The following is a 14,655-nucleotide window of genomic DNA, read 5'->3' as shown; positions in this document are numbered from 1 at the left end:
TAATAAATCGCCCCTGGCCAGATCCTCCGTAAATTGAATCATCACTTTTATTTTTTAAATGTTCTTAAATATCTTATATGTAACTTTGTTTGCTGCCACAACCAAATAATAAATAAATAAAGTCTGTCTATCTATCTATCTATCTATCTATCTATCTATCTATCTATCTATCTATCTATCTATCTATCTATCTATCTATCTATCTATCTATCTATCTATCTATCTATCTATCTATCTATCTATCTTTATTAAATGCAGATGCTGAGAAAAGGAATGCTTTCTCGTGCACACCGTGTCGTGATGTATAGTGTTATAGTAGTTAATGATTTGCAGTCTCAATGTAAAAGTGAAACAAGAGCTTGCGTAGTGGATGATAATTCCCGCGATTACGAGTTTAATGCTGCATTTATACATGCTGGGAAATGACTGCTTCCGCTCTATACTTCTGTCCCATGCAGACTAACAGTGTTTTAAATCGAAATAATTTCACTCTAAATTGTGAGTATGCATTATATATATATATATATATATATATATATATATATATATATATATATATATATATATATATATATATATATATATATATATATATATATATATATATATATATATATATATAAAGAGAGAGAGAGAGAGAGAGAGAGAGAGAGAGAGAGAGAGAGAGAGAGAGAGATTGATTTGCTGATTTGCTCGTGAGTTGTTAACGGCTGAAATCTAAAATATACACTATACCGGTTGTTTTCTGATGCCCCACTCCCACTGAACGCAGCTGTATACTGCAACCCAGTCTGTTGGTTACCGCCCACAAAGTTACTCAGCCAGGTGACAGCTGAGGCAGCAGGGACTCAACACAGCTGAACTCCACGCAACATAACAGACAACATCACGACATCTGTCAGCGCCAGATTAAAGGGGAACACACACGCACATTTATGCCAGTGTTGCTTTTACTTACAATTATTACGTTTAATTTGAAAGCCTCTCTTCCGCTCGTTGTTGGAGTACGTAGCTAGCAGCGCGAGGACATCGTCAACGTTAGCTTCTGTGACGTTACTACCAGACAGCCGTCAACGGTTGTGTCTCTGAGCAGAGCTCTCGATAGACAGACTCCGTCACCATGTCGGATCCGGCCGGGGAGGCGAAGCTGGAGGTGAAACAGGCGAGCAAAGAGGTGAAAGAGAGCGAAAACGTGGCGGAAAAATATTCAGCAATGACCGTAAGCAAGAACAGCGAAATGAACATGGGAGACCTGTCGTCCGCCTTCAGCGCGGTGCCGACTCACAAACCAGTTAAAAAGGTAAGACACAGTGTGTCACATCTATACCGTGATTTGAGTTAGTTCAATGTGTAGTAGTTAGAGTACCTCATGTATCTGCTGTATTTATTCAAGGGCACGGGGTCAGTTGACCCTAAATAAATTATGTTTACAACAGATCCATTCCTGCCTACAGTATACTGAGCAGTAACTAATGTAATCCAGTCCTTTGGTAAATAAAGGAAATAGTCTTTATCTTTACATTCCCCTTGCAAGCACATTTTCCAGTACATTTTAAAGAACATTAAAGTAAAAATATACACAAATAATTATTCCCATGTATTTTCTCCCAATCTGTGTCGCAGAATAAAGCCTTCATAGACAAGAACATAGTAAAACTGCAGAGACAGGAAGATTAATATTGTATGTGAACTATAGGCCTACATATGTTATATAATTATGCTGCAGTAAACATTATTGGCTTTAAAAAGTACACTGTGAGGTAGTAAGAAGAGACAACTTTGACAGCTTTCTATGCTTAAAAGTATTATCCAATTATAGGAACTGAGCAATGAAAAGTCACATGGGTCACATTGCCAATGTCTACATGTGTACAATGACTGAGGTCTGAAGGTTTCTTTTTAATCTTCATTCACTACTGCTTCTTAACAGAAAAGATCAGTTCAGTTTATCTGTTTGGTCAAAGTTTTCTTTAGGTACACATCATTTTCGACTTCTAAATTTGCACATCCAACTCAAGGAAACAACTGAATGATTCGCTCTGTGTAACACTCACAAAAGAGGGACGTTAACCGACACCCTCAAGGAACAAGGAAGGGTTTCACCGTGAATTCCTTTTGGCTTAAAGTGGAACGTATTTGCATGTTTCTTTTAAGTTGCAGTGGACAAATAAATACCAGTTTTGGTCACATTCATAACTCAACACTTAGAACTCAACTGTAACCAGAAATCTGTCAAATGCAAAGTCTTAACCCAAAAGAATAGCCAGTCAGCCTTGCTGTCTCACTAAAGAATTGTTTCACATCCTCATTCTCTCTCAGGGAGGAAGTTAATATACAAATTATTGGTTAGCAATTTTATGGCTCTCAAAAGAACTATATTTTTAATTTGTTTGATTTGGATAATTGAAGGCGTATCCGAGTGCCAAATAATAAAAAAGAAAGCCTGCTAATACAGTTAACAAAATTATACACATTTTGCTGTATGATCCTTTTAAAATTCTATTATTTAACAACTATGTCCCAAACCTTTAATCCTGAACACAATAAAAGAAAGACAATTGAGAACATCCAGTACTAGAAACAGCTCCTTCAATAATTCATAAATGTGTGGCAATGTTTATGTAAAACACAGAAAGAAATATTAATGACAAAGTTAGGTCATAGTTTTATCTGTCATGTGAGATCAAAGGTTTTAAAAAGGGAAAAAGAAGAGGACTGTTTGCATGTTATTCATGTACTCAGGCATACAGGGTCAATGCCCAGTGGAATACTTTTTTACACAGACATGGTTAGCTTATGCTATTGTATTGTATTGTACTATGTTGCAGATGTATTATGTATTAGGTACATAGGTATTCTGTTGCAGATGTTTAGTATGTTTAGTGGTTAATAATGATGTATAGATGAATAAGTTGAGGAGCAAACAATCTTACAAATGACAAGACAAGAGGTTGGACTTTCTCTTTAAGCCATCAAACACACACCGATGTACACATTAGGTTTATTAAAACAATATCTACATTCATAAAACACACACCAACTTAAACATAAGATACATTAAATATTATATAAATACACATAATATTCAAATGCATGCTTAAACCAGCTCACATAAAATATTGTACATCAAGTGACAGCATAACACATGCAAGAATGGTCAGTGGTTATAATAACGCCACCATCGTCATCATTTCACATTAGTCCTGAAATCTATAAGAAACACATTGTAATAAAAAATGCATTAAAAAAAACACATTGTAATGCTGTGCATATATTCAGTCTTCAATGAGGCTCTTTAATGATCAGATCTTCTGAAACCTATTCTCAGCATCAGTCGGGCTTCGAGAGCCTGCAACCCACACTATCCTGTCCAGAGGGAAATATGTGGTGTCCTGTCACCTTAAGCTCAAGAAAAACAGCTTCACATTATTTTTTGTTGCCATGTAATATCCACTGGTATGTGGATGGTTTTCAGTATCAGGCCAAACCCAGCAGCTGGAGGAGGAAGAACCTGACTCTTCTTCTTTAATAAGGGGTATGGGGAAGGGACACACTGCTGGCGGGAAAATATTCAGATTTTGTTCCCATGCGCAGCGTATTTATATCTCAGATTCTCTGTTTTTGTGGAGAACAAAAAAAGGAAGAAAGCTCACCTGGCACGGCGAAGACAAATACCCAGAAACATTCCAGAAACTGCTGAGGTGTAGAGATTTCCCTGTTGACTTCTCCATACCTGAACTAAAGATAACACTCCAGCAGCTGCAAGATGTGTTTTTCTCACTCATGTTGATTCGATGCATGCAAAATAACTGTCAACAAAAAGATTAGCTGACCAGGCATAAAGCTGAAGGTACAAAAACACCACTTAATTCCCCTTCACTGAGTGTGCATTAACCACTCATATGGATGCAGAAAAGAAAGAATGAACAGATGATTAAACTACAACAAGCTGAATCTAATTAAGATAGTCTGGTAGTCTTATCAGTGTGGAAATCAATCAATAGTTGCAGCACAGATGTGCATGTCACTCACTTTCATCACTTGTTGTATACTGTAATACATTACATGAAGTACACTTGTCACTTTCACATTACACTTACATTTCACTGGTTTAAAGTACTGTTATCTGTTTGTCTGTGCACTTTATTTTAATTGTATATTCTATTGTAAATGTCATTGTAAATTAAACATGCGTCTATTTCTTGCACAGTGTTTATTGTTTAATGTTACTTACCACCCGCCATGACTCATTCATTCCACATTTGGTCAGGGCTCTAAACCAGGACCTCAAGCAAGACAACAGCCCAACTCCCCTTTTAACTTTAAGAAAGAATGCTTGTGCTGTGTTTCTAAATTAGTAAATCTAAGTTACGAGTTTATACATTGTTCATAACTTTGATTTGTATACAATTGCATACTTTGTAAACCATCTACAACAACATGGGCAGTGTATAACTGTTTTTTTTTTTCATATATAAATATATATCAGCAAATCCAGTTTGTGGAGGACAAGCAGGAGTTCAGCAGGTTCCCCACCAAGGCAGGCCGGCGCTCCCTGTCCCGCTCCATCTCTCAGTCATCCACAGACAGCTACGGTTCCGGTAAGAAGGAGAGACGGCCAGATACACTTGACCTCTGGTGTTCAATTTGGCTCCAGTGTAATATTTTTGCATGACCTTATGACCATCTTATCATATACGTTAACTGAACTTTAGAGTGGGAAAAGGAAGACGGTGAATTTGGACCTCTAAATTCATTAAACATTTTAGTTTTCTTTGGTGGATTTAATTCAATGAGTTCTTTGAAAGCCTTGTTTCTTTTACAGCTGCGTCCTATACGGATAGCTCTGACGATGAGACCTCACCACGGGACAAAACTCAGGTGAACTCCAAGGGCAGCAGTGACTTCTGTGTCAAGAGCATCAAACAAAATGAATTTGGAAGACGTGAGATTGAGATCGCAGAACAAGGTATTGTGTCACAATATGTAAACCAAGCATCATTCAGAATTTAGAAAATATCTGTGAAGTTGTCTCTTAAGCGGTTACTTTTTTTTTTATAGCTCTTTTGGATTTGTCTGATTTCCATTTGGTCTAATTTAAAGAAATACAACCTTCACTTTCAGATAACATTATAGATAACATGTTTTGTAAAGAAAAGGCAAAAACACATTTTCCTAAATAGTGCTTATATCTAGCTATATTTTCTAAAATGGAGGTTATATAACTCAAGTTTTGTGAGATTATTTTGCATCATCTGCTGTCTTTCTCACTCCTCCCTCTTTATTTTTTTTCGTTTTCAGATATGTCAGCGCTGATCTCACTCAGGAAGAGAGCGCAGAGTGAGAAACCCTTGGCAGGTGCCAAAATTGTGGGCTGCACTCACATCACTGCCCAGACTGCAGTAAGATTTATCGCTTAGCTTCAACACCCATGCAATGACTGCAGTGTGAGAGTGCCTCTCAATCAGGATAGCGTTTAGGTGAACTGTCTGCACTACTTACTTACTGTCTAGAAAACAGGAATTTAAAAAACCTTATGCCAATTATTCTATGACTTGAGTTTCAAATGATTAAAGTGTTGTGGAGTTGTTGGTTGTTTTTCTTGCACAACTCATTAGACATCAACTGGGCGATCAAACCTTGTGGCAGACATTTTACAGAACTGGTTCCTTGTAACTGTAAATGTTATAGAATAAAACACTGATTGAGTTGCCCTCTGCCATTCACCAGTGAATAGTCTGTCTTATTCGACCATTTTCTTGTGTTTCCTCTGTGTTTCCAGGTGCTGATCGAGACTCTGGTGGCTCTTGGTGCTCAGTGTCGCTGGACTGCATGTAACATTTACTCTACACAGAATGAAGTGGCTGCTGCTCTGTCAGAGACTGGTGAGCAGTAGTTAGTTTTGACCCTTTACCAACACCAAACATATTTAAATTGCACTTCATTACCAACAATAACATGTTTATAACAGACCGTATGATTCGTATGAAGTGGTTTGTTATGCGTTTTTTCCCCATCTAAGCATCTCTTTGTCTTTTAAAACCAAGGATACTGTTTGGAAATGTTTAATAAACTCTTGAGAAATATGCCCTGCAGAGATAATGGGAACACATACGATTTGGCATTTAGTGAACGAGCAGTACGACTTTAGCCTTTTATCTGTGGTTGCTATGTAAGGGTGTAAGTATGTACTAAATGTCCACTGTATAGTTTTCATGACCTGACAAGCTGAGGGGGTTACAGCAGCTTAACGAGTAGCTCAGTGGAGATCATGCATGTTTGGTGGGTTGAGTTTGTGTCTATTGTTAAGTAAGTTATTGCTGTGAATAGTTAACAATACACTGAGTGGTTATCTGTCGAAAAAAAACATACATTTTCATGAAACTATAGGACTCCTAGGAGGCACTAATGTTTGCCTTTGTTGAGTTGTTATAACTATCTCTCTGTAGTGCTGTACTAAATTACACATTCACAAATATGTAATGTAAAGTTTTTAATTGCAAAGAATTGTGTACCAGATTGTTCTGTTTTTCTGAATAATCGTCACCGTGTCAATAGCATGGTCCTCAATCACAGTCATATGTGCAGCTTAAGATGCATACAGTGTTATTGATGTAATGTTTGTCAAGCTATTGCCCATCTGTTTTGTTTTAGGTGTGGCAGTGTTTGCCTGGAAAGGGGAGTCTGAAGATGATTTCTGGTGGTGTATTGACCGCTGTGTCAACAATGAGGGCTGGCAGCCTAACATGGTACATGGAAAAGTTTGTTTTTTTACCTTTTGTGAGGGAACAGTTTATGTAGCAATAGGCTATGATATGTGAACGATGTAGAAAAACAAATAGCTATTTCAAATTATATTCCATGACTGGCTATTTGCATGTAAATATTTCTCACCTGTCTGTTAGATCCTTGATGATGGAGGAGACTTGACACACTGGATGTACAAAAAATACCCCAACGTGTTCAAGAAGATCAGGGGCATCGTGGAGGAGAGTGTCACTGGTGTTCATAGGTAATTTACTGCGTCATATCTATGCTTCCTTTAAAATATTTAGTGACACATCCACGGCAACAAGGTAAAGGCTTCCACCTTCCTCTTCTTGCCTCTCTCTAGATTGTATCAGCTGTCTAAAGCTGGAAAACTGTGTGTACCGGCCATGAATGTAAACGACTCTGTGACCAAGCAGAAGTTTGACAACCTCTACTGCTGCAGAGAATCAATCCTGGACGGGTAAGCAGGCTCATGATTAAACAGCAATTACTTGAATATCTCACAAGAGCCCATTTTTGTCACTTGCAAATACTTTTAGATTGTCAAATCATTGCTTTTCCTTCATTCCTGAGTGGGTGATCAGCTGCCACATAATCAACATCCAACCTTTGTTTACTGTGACACTGGAGTGATATAAAACGGTGACCTTGTTCAAAAACATTTGCATAATATTTCACAAGGAGCTCTTCTGCTGTGCACACTCTTTTCACTCTTTGATCAACACAGTAAAACAGCTTGAGAACATAGCTATTGCATTTATTACCGTCCTGTTAATTATCACCACCACAGCGTATACATAGTGTCGTACTCTTTAACAACGTCTGCACATCTCTGTATCGAGTCAGTGCTTTCTGCACTCACTGCTCATAATTTATTGCTGTTCCTTCTGAATAATGATCTGCAGGGTACACTAGTGTCCTGTTGCAGGTGTTCCATTATGACCTAAATGTCGGCACCATTAGATTTTTAGATTCATGCAGTGGGATATTTAAGGAAACTAATGATCTGTTTTAATAAAGAGATTTTATTCAAACAGACTTGTCGTATTATACAAAACTGTGAAACTCTCACTGAACTTTTACTGTACGTCAGTGTAAATATGACAAATGTATTAGTCCGACAGATTCTGATTGTCAGTTTATCACTTCCACATAAAAGTGCTAATTTTGTGCCTCAAACCTCTTTAGCTTGAAGAGAACCACAGATGTCATGTTCGGAGGCAAACAGGTGGTCGTATGTGGGTACGGGGAGGTGAGATGCTTCTTTTAACATTTTCATGCCACATTTTTCTTCATCATGTAGCTGTGAAAACATTCATGATGATGATACACTGTAATGATAATATCTCAAACAACACAAGCCGTGGACTCATAACACAAAGCAGCTGTCATCCCATTTTATTGGACAATATTTACTCTGTCTGTCTGACTGTTGAGTCCAGGTGATGTTAAAGGATCAAAATCTGCAGGACTAGGAGATTGTTTGACTGTTAAATACCTAAACCTTGATGGATTTGTGATAAAATGGCTCGATTTGAAATACTCATAAGTGTAATTTCTGTATTATGATCATTGTCATAATTGTCATATGTAACTCTGCTGCTCACACGTTGTATTGTTTTGTCTTTGCAGGTTGGGAAAGGTTGTTGCGCTGCTCTGAAAGCTTTGGGATCCGTCGTCTCTATTACAGAGATTGATCCCATCTGTGCCCTCCAGGCCTGGTGAGGACAACTAGAAGTGGGATTATGATGATCCAAGCTGAATGTGTTGAATGTCAAACATGTATGACTAGGACACACAGCAGGATGGATAACATAGCATGGCCAGCTATCTGTCTTTTGTTAATTATTTAACAAACATATTGTGAGATGCCTGATGTTCAGCTGGAACCAAAAACGACTACATTGACCCAACAGGAACTCCAGCCCTGTAACTGAATTGAGTGGCGTGTCAATAAATAATAAATAGTGGCCTGTTTGTCACTGGAGCTGAATGCTAAACCTCTGCTCTCTTTAACAGCATGGACGGCTTCAGGGTAGTCAAGCTGAATGAGGTCATCCGCCAGGTTGACGTCATCATCACATGCACTGGTAACTCCCCTTCAAACAGTGCAGGTGTTAACTGCTCATGGGATGTACTGACATGGGATTACATTCTACAGCCTTTCTATTTTTACCTTTCTGACATAATAAACACCTTTTAGTTCACATGTCTTTGCACTGTTCCTTAGGGCCTTGTGCTAATGGTGTCCTGTGAGGTGGGTGACGTACACTGATTGATGTCTTTCATCAGGTAACAAGAATGTGGTGACCAGAGACCAGCTGGACCGCATGAAAAATGGCTCTATTGTCTGCAACATGGGCCACTCCAATACGGAGATTGACGTGGTAAATTGTGCTACATGGGAAGAATTCAAAGTTGAACCATCCTGCAGACTGGTTGATGTATATTTAAACATGGGGCATAAAACTGTCATCACATTGCAGGCAAGTCTTCGGACCCCCGAACTAACCTGGGAGAGAGTGCGCTCTCAGGTGGATCATGTCATTTGGCCTGATGGCAAGAGGGTCATCCTTCTAGCTGAGGTAACTCATCTGTCCACATTGCAACCACATGTGATAAATAAGTACAGTTGTTTGGCACGTGATGTGTTGTATTTCCTTAGTAATCTGTGTGAGTCTTATTTGGGGGAAAAGGTAATATTCGCTAACAATTTGACTGTCCATAACATATACTTATACAGAACTGCAATTTATACAATATACAGTGATCCAGAAATCCACTTTCCCTTTGAGACCTGATGTATGAACAATTTTGCACTCAAAATGTGGAGTGGTCAATATGTTTTATGTATATTATTGAATGAGTAGAATTTTTGGTTTGTAAAAGCAACATTAAAAGTTGGTTTCATCAGTAGTTCAGTAGTACAGGCAGAGGTCGGGGTCTCTGCAGATATAGACACTGGCATACACTTTTTGTGGGTCAAGTGATGTTCTTTTTTAAAATGAGACTACTGCCTTTCGTACTTCCTTTAGTCATTCTTATGGTGCTGAATAAAGACAGTCAATAAGTGCCAAAGACACACCCATGAAGTCTCTTACACTGAGTGACTGACCAGTCTCAATTTCTTGCTTATGAAGAGCTTTTTTTTAATTTAGATTAGATTCAACTTGATTGTCACTACACATGTACAAGTACAGAGCAACAAAATGCAGTTTAGCATCCAACCAGAAGTACTATAGGAGTAAGTGTCAATATATACAGAGAATAAGTTAGCGAACATACTTACCATGATTATTTTTGACACGTTGTCTTCTTCCACAGGGACGTCTCCTTAACCTCAGCTGCTCCACTGTTCCTACCTTTGTCTTGTCCATCACAGCCACCACTCAGGTAACTGTTGATACTACCAGACAGTCTACAATAAGCTATACTGGACAGCAGCTAAAGAAGCACAGTAGTTATTTCTGCCGTCTACTCGGAAGTTCATACTCTATTCTATCCATCATGCGTATCCATTTTCAACAGAATTATCAATCCATGTTTGTGTTCCAGGCCCTGGCCCTCATCGAGCTGTACAACGCTCCTGAGGGACGATACAAGCAGGATGTTTACTTGCTTCCCAAGAAGATGGGTGAGGATATATAGACCTTAACCTTGACCTGCAGTATAAATGTTCAAAGAATACAAGTCACATTATGTTTTTTCTCAGTCTGCCTTGTATGTAAGTTTTGAGAGCACATGTTTGTAACAGGGCTGCTCGGTGTGTGCGATAGTGGGGCGACAGGAACAGGATTAGTGGTAACCAATAATGGATGGACAGTTAAGACAAGGTTGAGATGGAAAGTCAAATGATTCTCTTTCTTACTTAATCATATCCATTTATTCCAGATGAATATGTCGCCAGTCTGCATCTGACCACTTTTGATGCCCACCTGACAGAGCTTTCTGATGAGCAGGCCAAATACCTGGGCCTGAATAAGAATGGCCCTTTTAAACCCAACTACTACAGGTACAATTCTGCAAAATGTTGCAACCATTAAACCTAAAGCTTTGAAATAGAAATTGTATTTTCTGTTAACGTTTAGCTGTCAAGCATTTAATAACTAAGTTTGTTCTTGGTATTCACAGATATTAGTCTGCAAGGGAACACCAGCTCAGCACACCTACAAGTGAATGCTAACATCGGCTATCCCTAAGATGAGAAAGCTTCATGTATTTTGTTTTTATACTCTTCACAGGATGCACAGCTTATATCTAGTTTTAATTTACTGCCTACAGCACGTTTTGCTTTCATTGCTGCTTCAATTAGAACCCCAGCTGGCTTTGAAAAGCCCATGTAACCACAGCACCTATATGTGCTGTTCATTTTTATTTTTCGATTATTATCCAAATCTTCTGGCCCCAAAGTTATTTTCGAATTCTGATACATGTTAAATAATATATTAATATATTGTGCCAAATGACTGTAACAGAGAAGGGTTCAAGTTGTTGTGAAATGCTAATGGTTAGTTGTGTAAACTGTTAAAACCTAATCAAAGCGATTCTTTTGATATAGACATACTGAATTCCTCCACTTAAAAGTCCAAACCCTTAAAACTAAAGCTCACTGAGTTTTTCTTAGCTACTGTTAGCTCCTTGTTTTGTCTCTCTCATCAACCTTTCGCAAGGAATCGTTGGCAGCCAAGAACAAAGTTAAGCTCCAATTGTATTTCTCAGGAGTAGGTGAACAAAATCACCTTTAATATCTCACGTGACAAGAGACTTGACTCCAATTAGAGGTTGATATGTGTCTGCTGGAGGTATAAGTAGGCAATTATTTGCTGACAAACGAGCCATAACAACTTGATGATCTGATTGTAAATCAGGCTGTGTTTCTGTGAGTTTGTTTGTCAAAAATCACTTAATGCAGCGTGAAAGCACCGTGACGTTGTCCACTTACTTCATACATTCCATCCACAACCTAGAGAAGAAATCTCCTGTTCTTTAGTATCAGCCACATTACTGCGAACAATCTGCACTTCTGGGGGAAAAAAGGAACTTCAGTACATTTGACTATAGCAAGCATAAGAAGAGCTTGGCATTCATTTTCTTGAAAATATGTGTCCATTTATGAGGTTTTGGTGTCTCGTCAGAATAGTATCTGTACCTCAGGGCATCCAAATATCTCCAATTATTTGTAAATATATTTTATACCAGATTAGCACTGTTTGAATTTAGTGTCTATGTCTAGTCATTCTCCTGAAATGATTATTTACAGAAAAACTGTAAACAGGGTTTGAGATGTTAATAGTCTAAATCTGTTACCTGTTGAGAGTTAATTTACTTTTGAAGCTATTTGTATTATGTGTTGTTGAAGATTTTTAACAACAAAAAAGTCAATGTAAATCCAAAAATGCTCTCGGCTCAGACATGGACAAGCATTGTTGTCAGCACATTTGCTTTGGCACTTATGTTAGCTTTACCTTCTGTGTTCTCTTGCAGTATTGCAGCATTATTACAGCTTTTCTTACACCACAATATTTAGTTAGGTTCCATGATGCTTTTCATTGTTCATAAGGCTAAGCACAGTTGTTGTGAGGCTCCTTAAATACACAAACTCATTATGCCCCTTTTACTTCTCTATCTTTACTTTAAGTATTTTATTGAATCTGTGGCTACATTTGTCGACTTGAGCAGTGTGATTATTTTTTAAATCAAACTATATAGTGTGCAGGTAGTAGTTGTGTCATGCTGAATTTATAGCTTTTCAACACATTTTAACTTGCCGTTTATCCTGCTGGTGGTCTGTTGGCCAATCTTACTCCAAACGGTTGACAGTATTACTGTCCCTGCCGAGGGTTTGGCACCTTGTTACCTTCTTACGGTGTTGTTCCACATGTGTTTACTCAGTATTCTGTTCCCGTCCACCCTTCACCAAACCTTACCCAGACTCACAGTTAACTCCTGTATTTTATTTCCATCAGTTACTCTTGCTGTAAAGTAGCCTGCAGGATGCTACCATGAAGTGCTTTCATCGTTGCACTCGAAGCTTTAAAGACATCAGAGCCGAGGACATTTGGTGTTTACATCAATGCCAGCAAGATAAGTGTTGTAACCATGGTTACTGGTCAGTTGACAGTGCCTTGTGACTCACTTAGTAATTTATATTCACACGTACAACTGTGTTCTTCTCACAGTTTGGTTTTGTGCCCATCATGGTTATTATTCTGCAATATACAGTGATGGCTATGCAGCTAAACATACTTTGTTTTCTTCTGTATTTTACCTGCAATGGTGGTTAGCATTTGTTAAATCAGTGTTTCACATTACTCAAAACGTATGCATTACAGTGAAATGACTGAAATTTACCCATGTAGTGGGCTACATGTTAAATCAACAGAATTTATAATTCTGTTGATTAAATTTCATTAAGTATACTAATCAGGCATTTAAATTAGTTGCAGGGGTATGTTCATAATAACATTTGAAAAATGCCCTTTGTATGTTTGAACTAATAATCAAGTCGTTTAACCCGTTTTAACTTGTTTATAGAGACAAATGAATGTGTTATTACTAAAGGAAACGGCTTGATTCAAATTAAAATAAATAAGCATCACTGTGATTTGACAGATGCACATTGTTATTTGTTTGAACTTTTTGACAAGGAGACAATATAGTTTAGTTTAAAGAACATAATTACAAAGTAGGCCAATATTTTCAACACTATCTGTATAGTTTGAAGGACATAATTACAGCAGTGTACACACCCTGGAAGAGTTCCTTGCACAGTTCCCTTTAATAAAATGCTGTTTAAATAAAAGAATGACTCGGATGTATCATTTCACAGACATGATTAGACTAGGAGTAAATGCATTGTCTGGCTACAAGTTCAAGGTTCAAGGTATTTTATTTGTCATTGTACAACAGGTTGCATAACAAAATTCTGATTGTAGACCTATTTTGCTACATAAGGAAGAAAAAAAACACTGTATAGATATGGAGGATGGATGATGAGTCAAGGACTCTCACATTCAGAGTAAATAAGCTTGTTTGGAAATTTGACAGCTGATATTTCGATATCTCTTTCCAGATGGCAGCAGGTTGTTGCGGCTGTGTATTGCCTTCTCATCAGTTTGTGATGTTTCCAGTCAGGATACTTTCTATTGCTCCTCTGTAAAAGTTTACAAGTATGTGACACAGAAATTGTGCCTTCTTAAGTTTCTTAACTAGTTACTTGCTCCACCTCAGCTCCATTGGTGTAGACATGGATGTGCTTCTTTACCTTTTTCTTCTAAATTCAACAATCATCTTCTTGGTTTTGCTGATGTTGGGCTTTAGGTTGTTCTCTGAGCACCACTCTGCAAGATTGTTGATTTCCTCTATACACCACCAGAGTCAGGAAGTGGGTTGGAAAGATCCCTGCAGAACCGTTACACCCTGGACATAAGCTGTTCCAACTCCTCCCCTCTGGTAGGCGCTACAGAGCGCTGTACACCAAAACCACCAGGCACAAGAACAGCTTCTTCCCACTGGTCGTCCGTCTGATGAACAGTTAATCAGACACCTACATCTGCCCAATCTGCACTTTAATGATAACAATAGTAAAAATAATGTCTTTTTTATGTTTATCTTGTTTATTGTATGTGTGTAAGTATGAAGAGCAAAGTAAAACCAGAGTATTATTCCATGGATGTGTAAACTTACATGGCCATCAAAGCTGATTCTGATATATTAAGTATCATTGTTGTTTGCAACGAGGGCCAATGACGGTATGTCATCTGCAAAGCACTACATACAAGTAACATACAAGTAAATACTACATACATGACAGGAATACCAACCTAATAATCAGTGTGTGTATTTTTCATGTAATTACTGTACAAACAGTAATTACATTTTGCA

At 38.0% G+C, this 14,655-nt stretch overlaps 1 protein-coding gene across 1 annotated transcript; it reads left to right on the top strand.

Moving 5' to 3' along the window:
- Positions 1–812: 812 nt before the first annotated feature.
- Positions 813–13,576, top strand: LOC137796277 (S-adenosylhomocysteine hydrolase-like protein 1). Its single transcript, XM_068594118.1, has 17 exons — positions 813–1,300; positions 4,490–4,601; positions 4,826–4,969; positions 5,302–5,402; positions 5,783–5,885; positions 6,655–6,749; positions 6,906–7,012; positions 7,115–7,231; positions 7,960–8,023; positions 8,404–8,492; positions 8,791–8,861; positions 9,064–9,158; positions 9,258–9,356; positions 10,096–10,164; positions 10,327–10,405; positions 10,663–10,783; positions 10,903–13,576. The coding sequence occupies exons 1-17, from the start codon at positions 1,121–1,123 to the stop codon at positions 10,907–10,909; spliced, it is 1,653 nt and encodes a 550-aa protein (XP_068450219.1). The 5' UTR covers positions 813–1,120; the 3' UTR covers positions 10,910–13,576.
- Positions 13,577–14,655: the final 1,079 nt, after the last annotated feature.

Source organism: Clinocottus analis, unplaced genomic scaffold (assembly GCF_023055335.1).
Source record: "Clinocottus analis isolate CAN_PGR_092001 unplaced genomic scaffold, fCliAna1.0.p SCAF_3, whole genome shotgun sequence".
Taxonomy (NCBI): domain Eukaryota; kingdom Metazoa; phylum Chordata; class Actinopteri; order Perciformes; family Cottidae; genus Clinocottus; species Clinocottus analis.
This window is presented reverse-complemented; position numbering and strand designations above follow the sequence as displayed.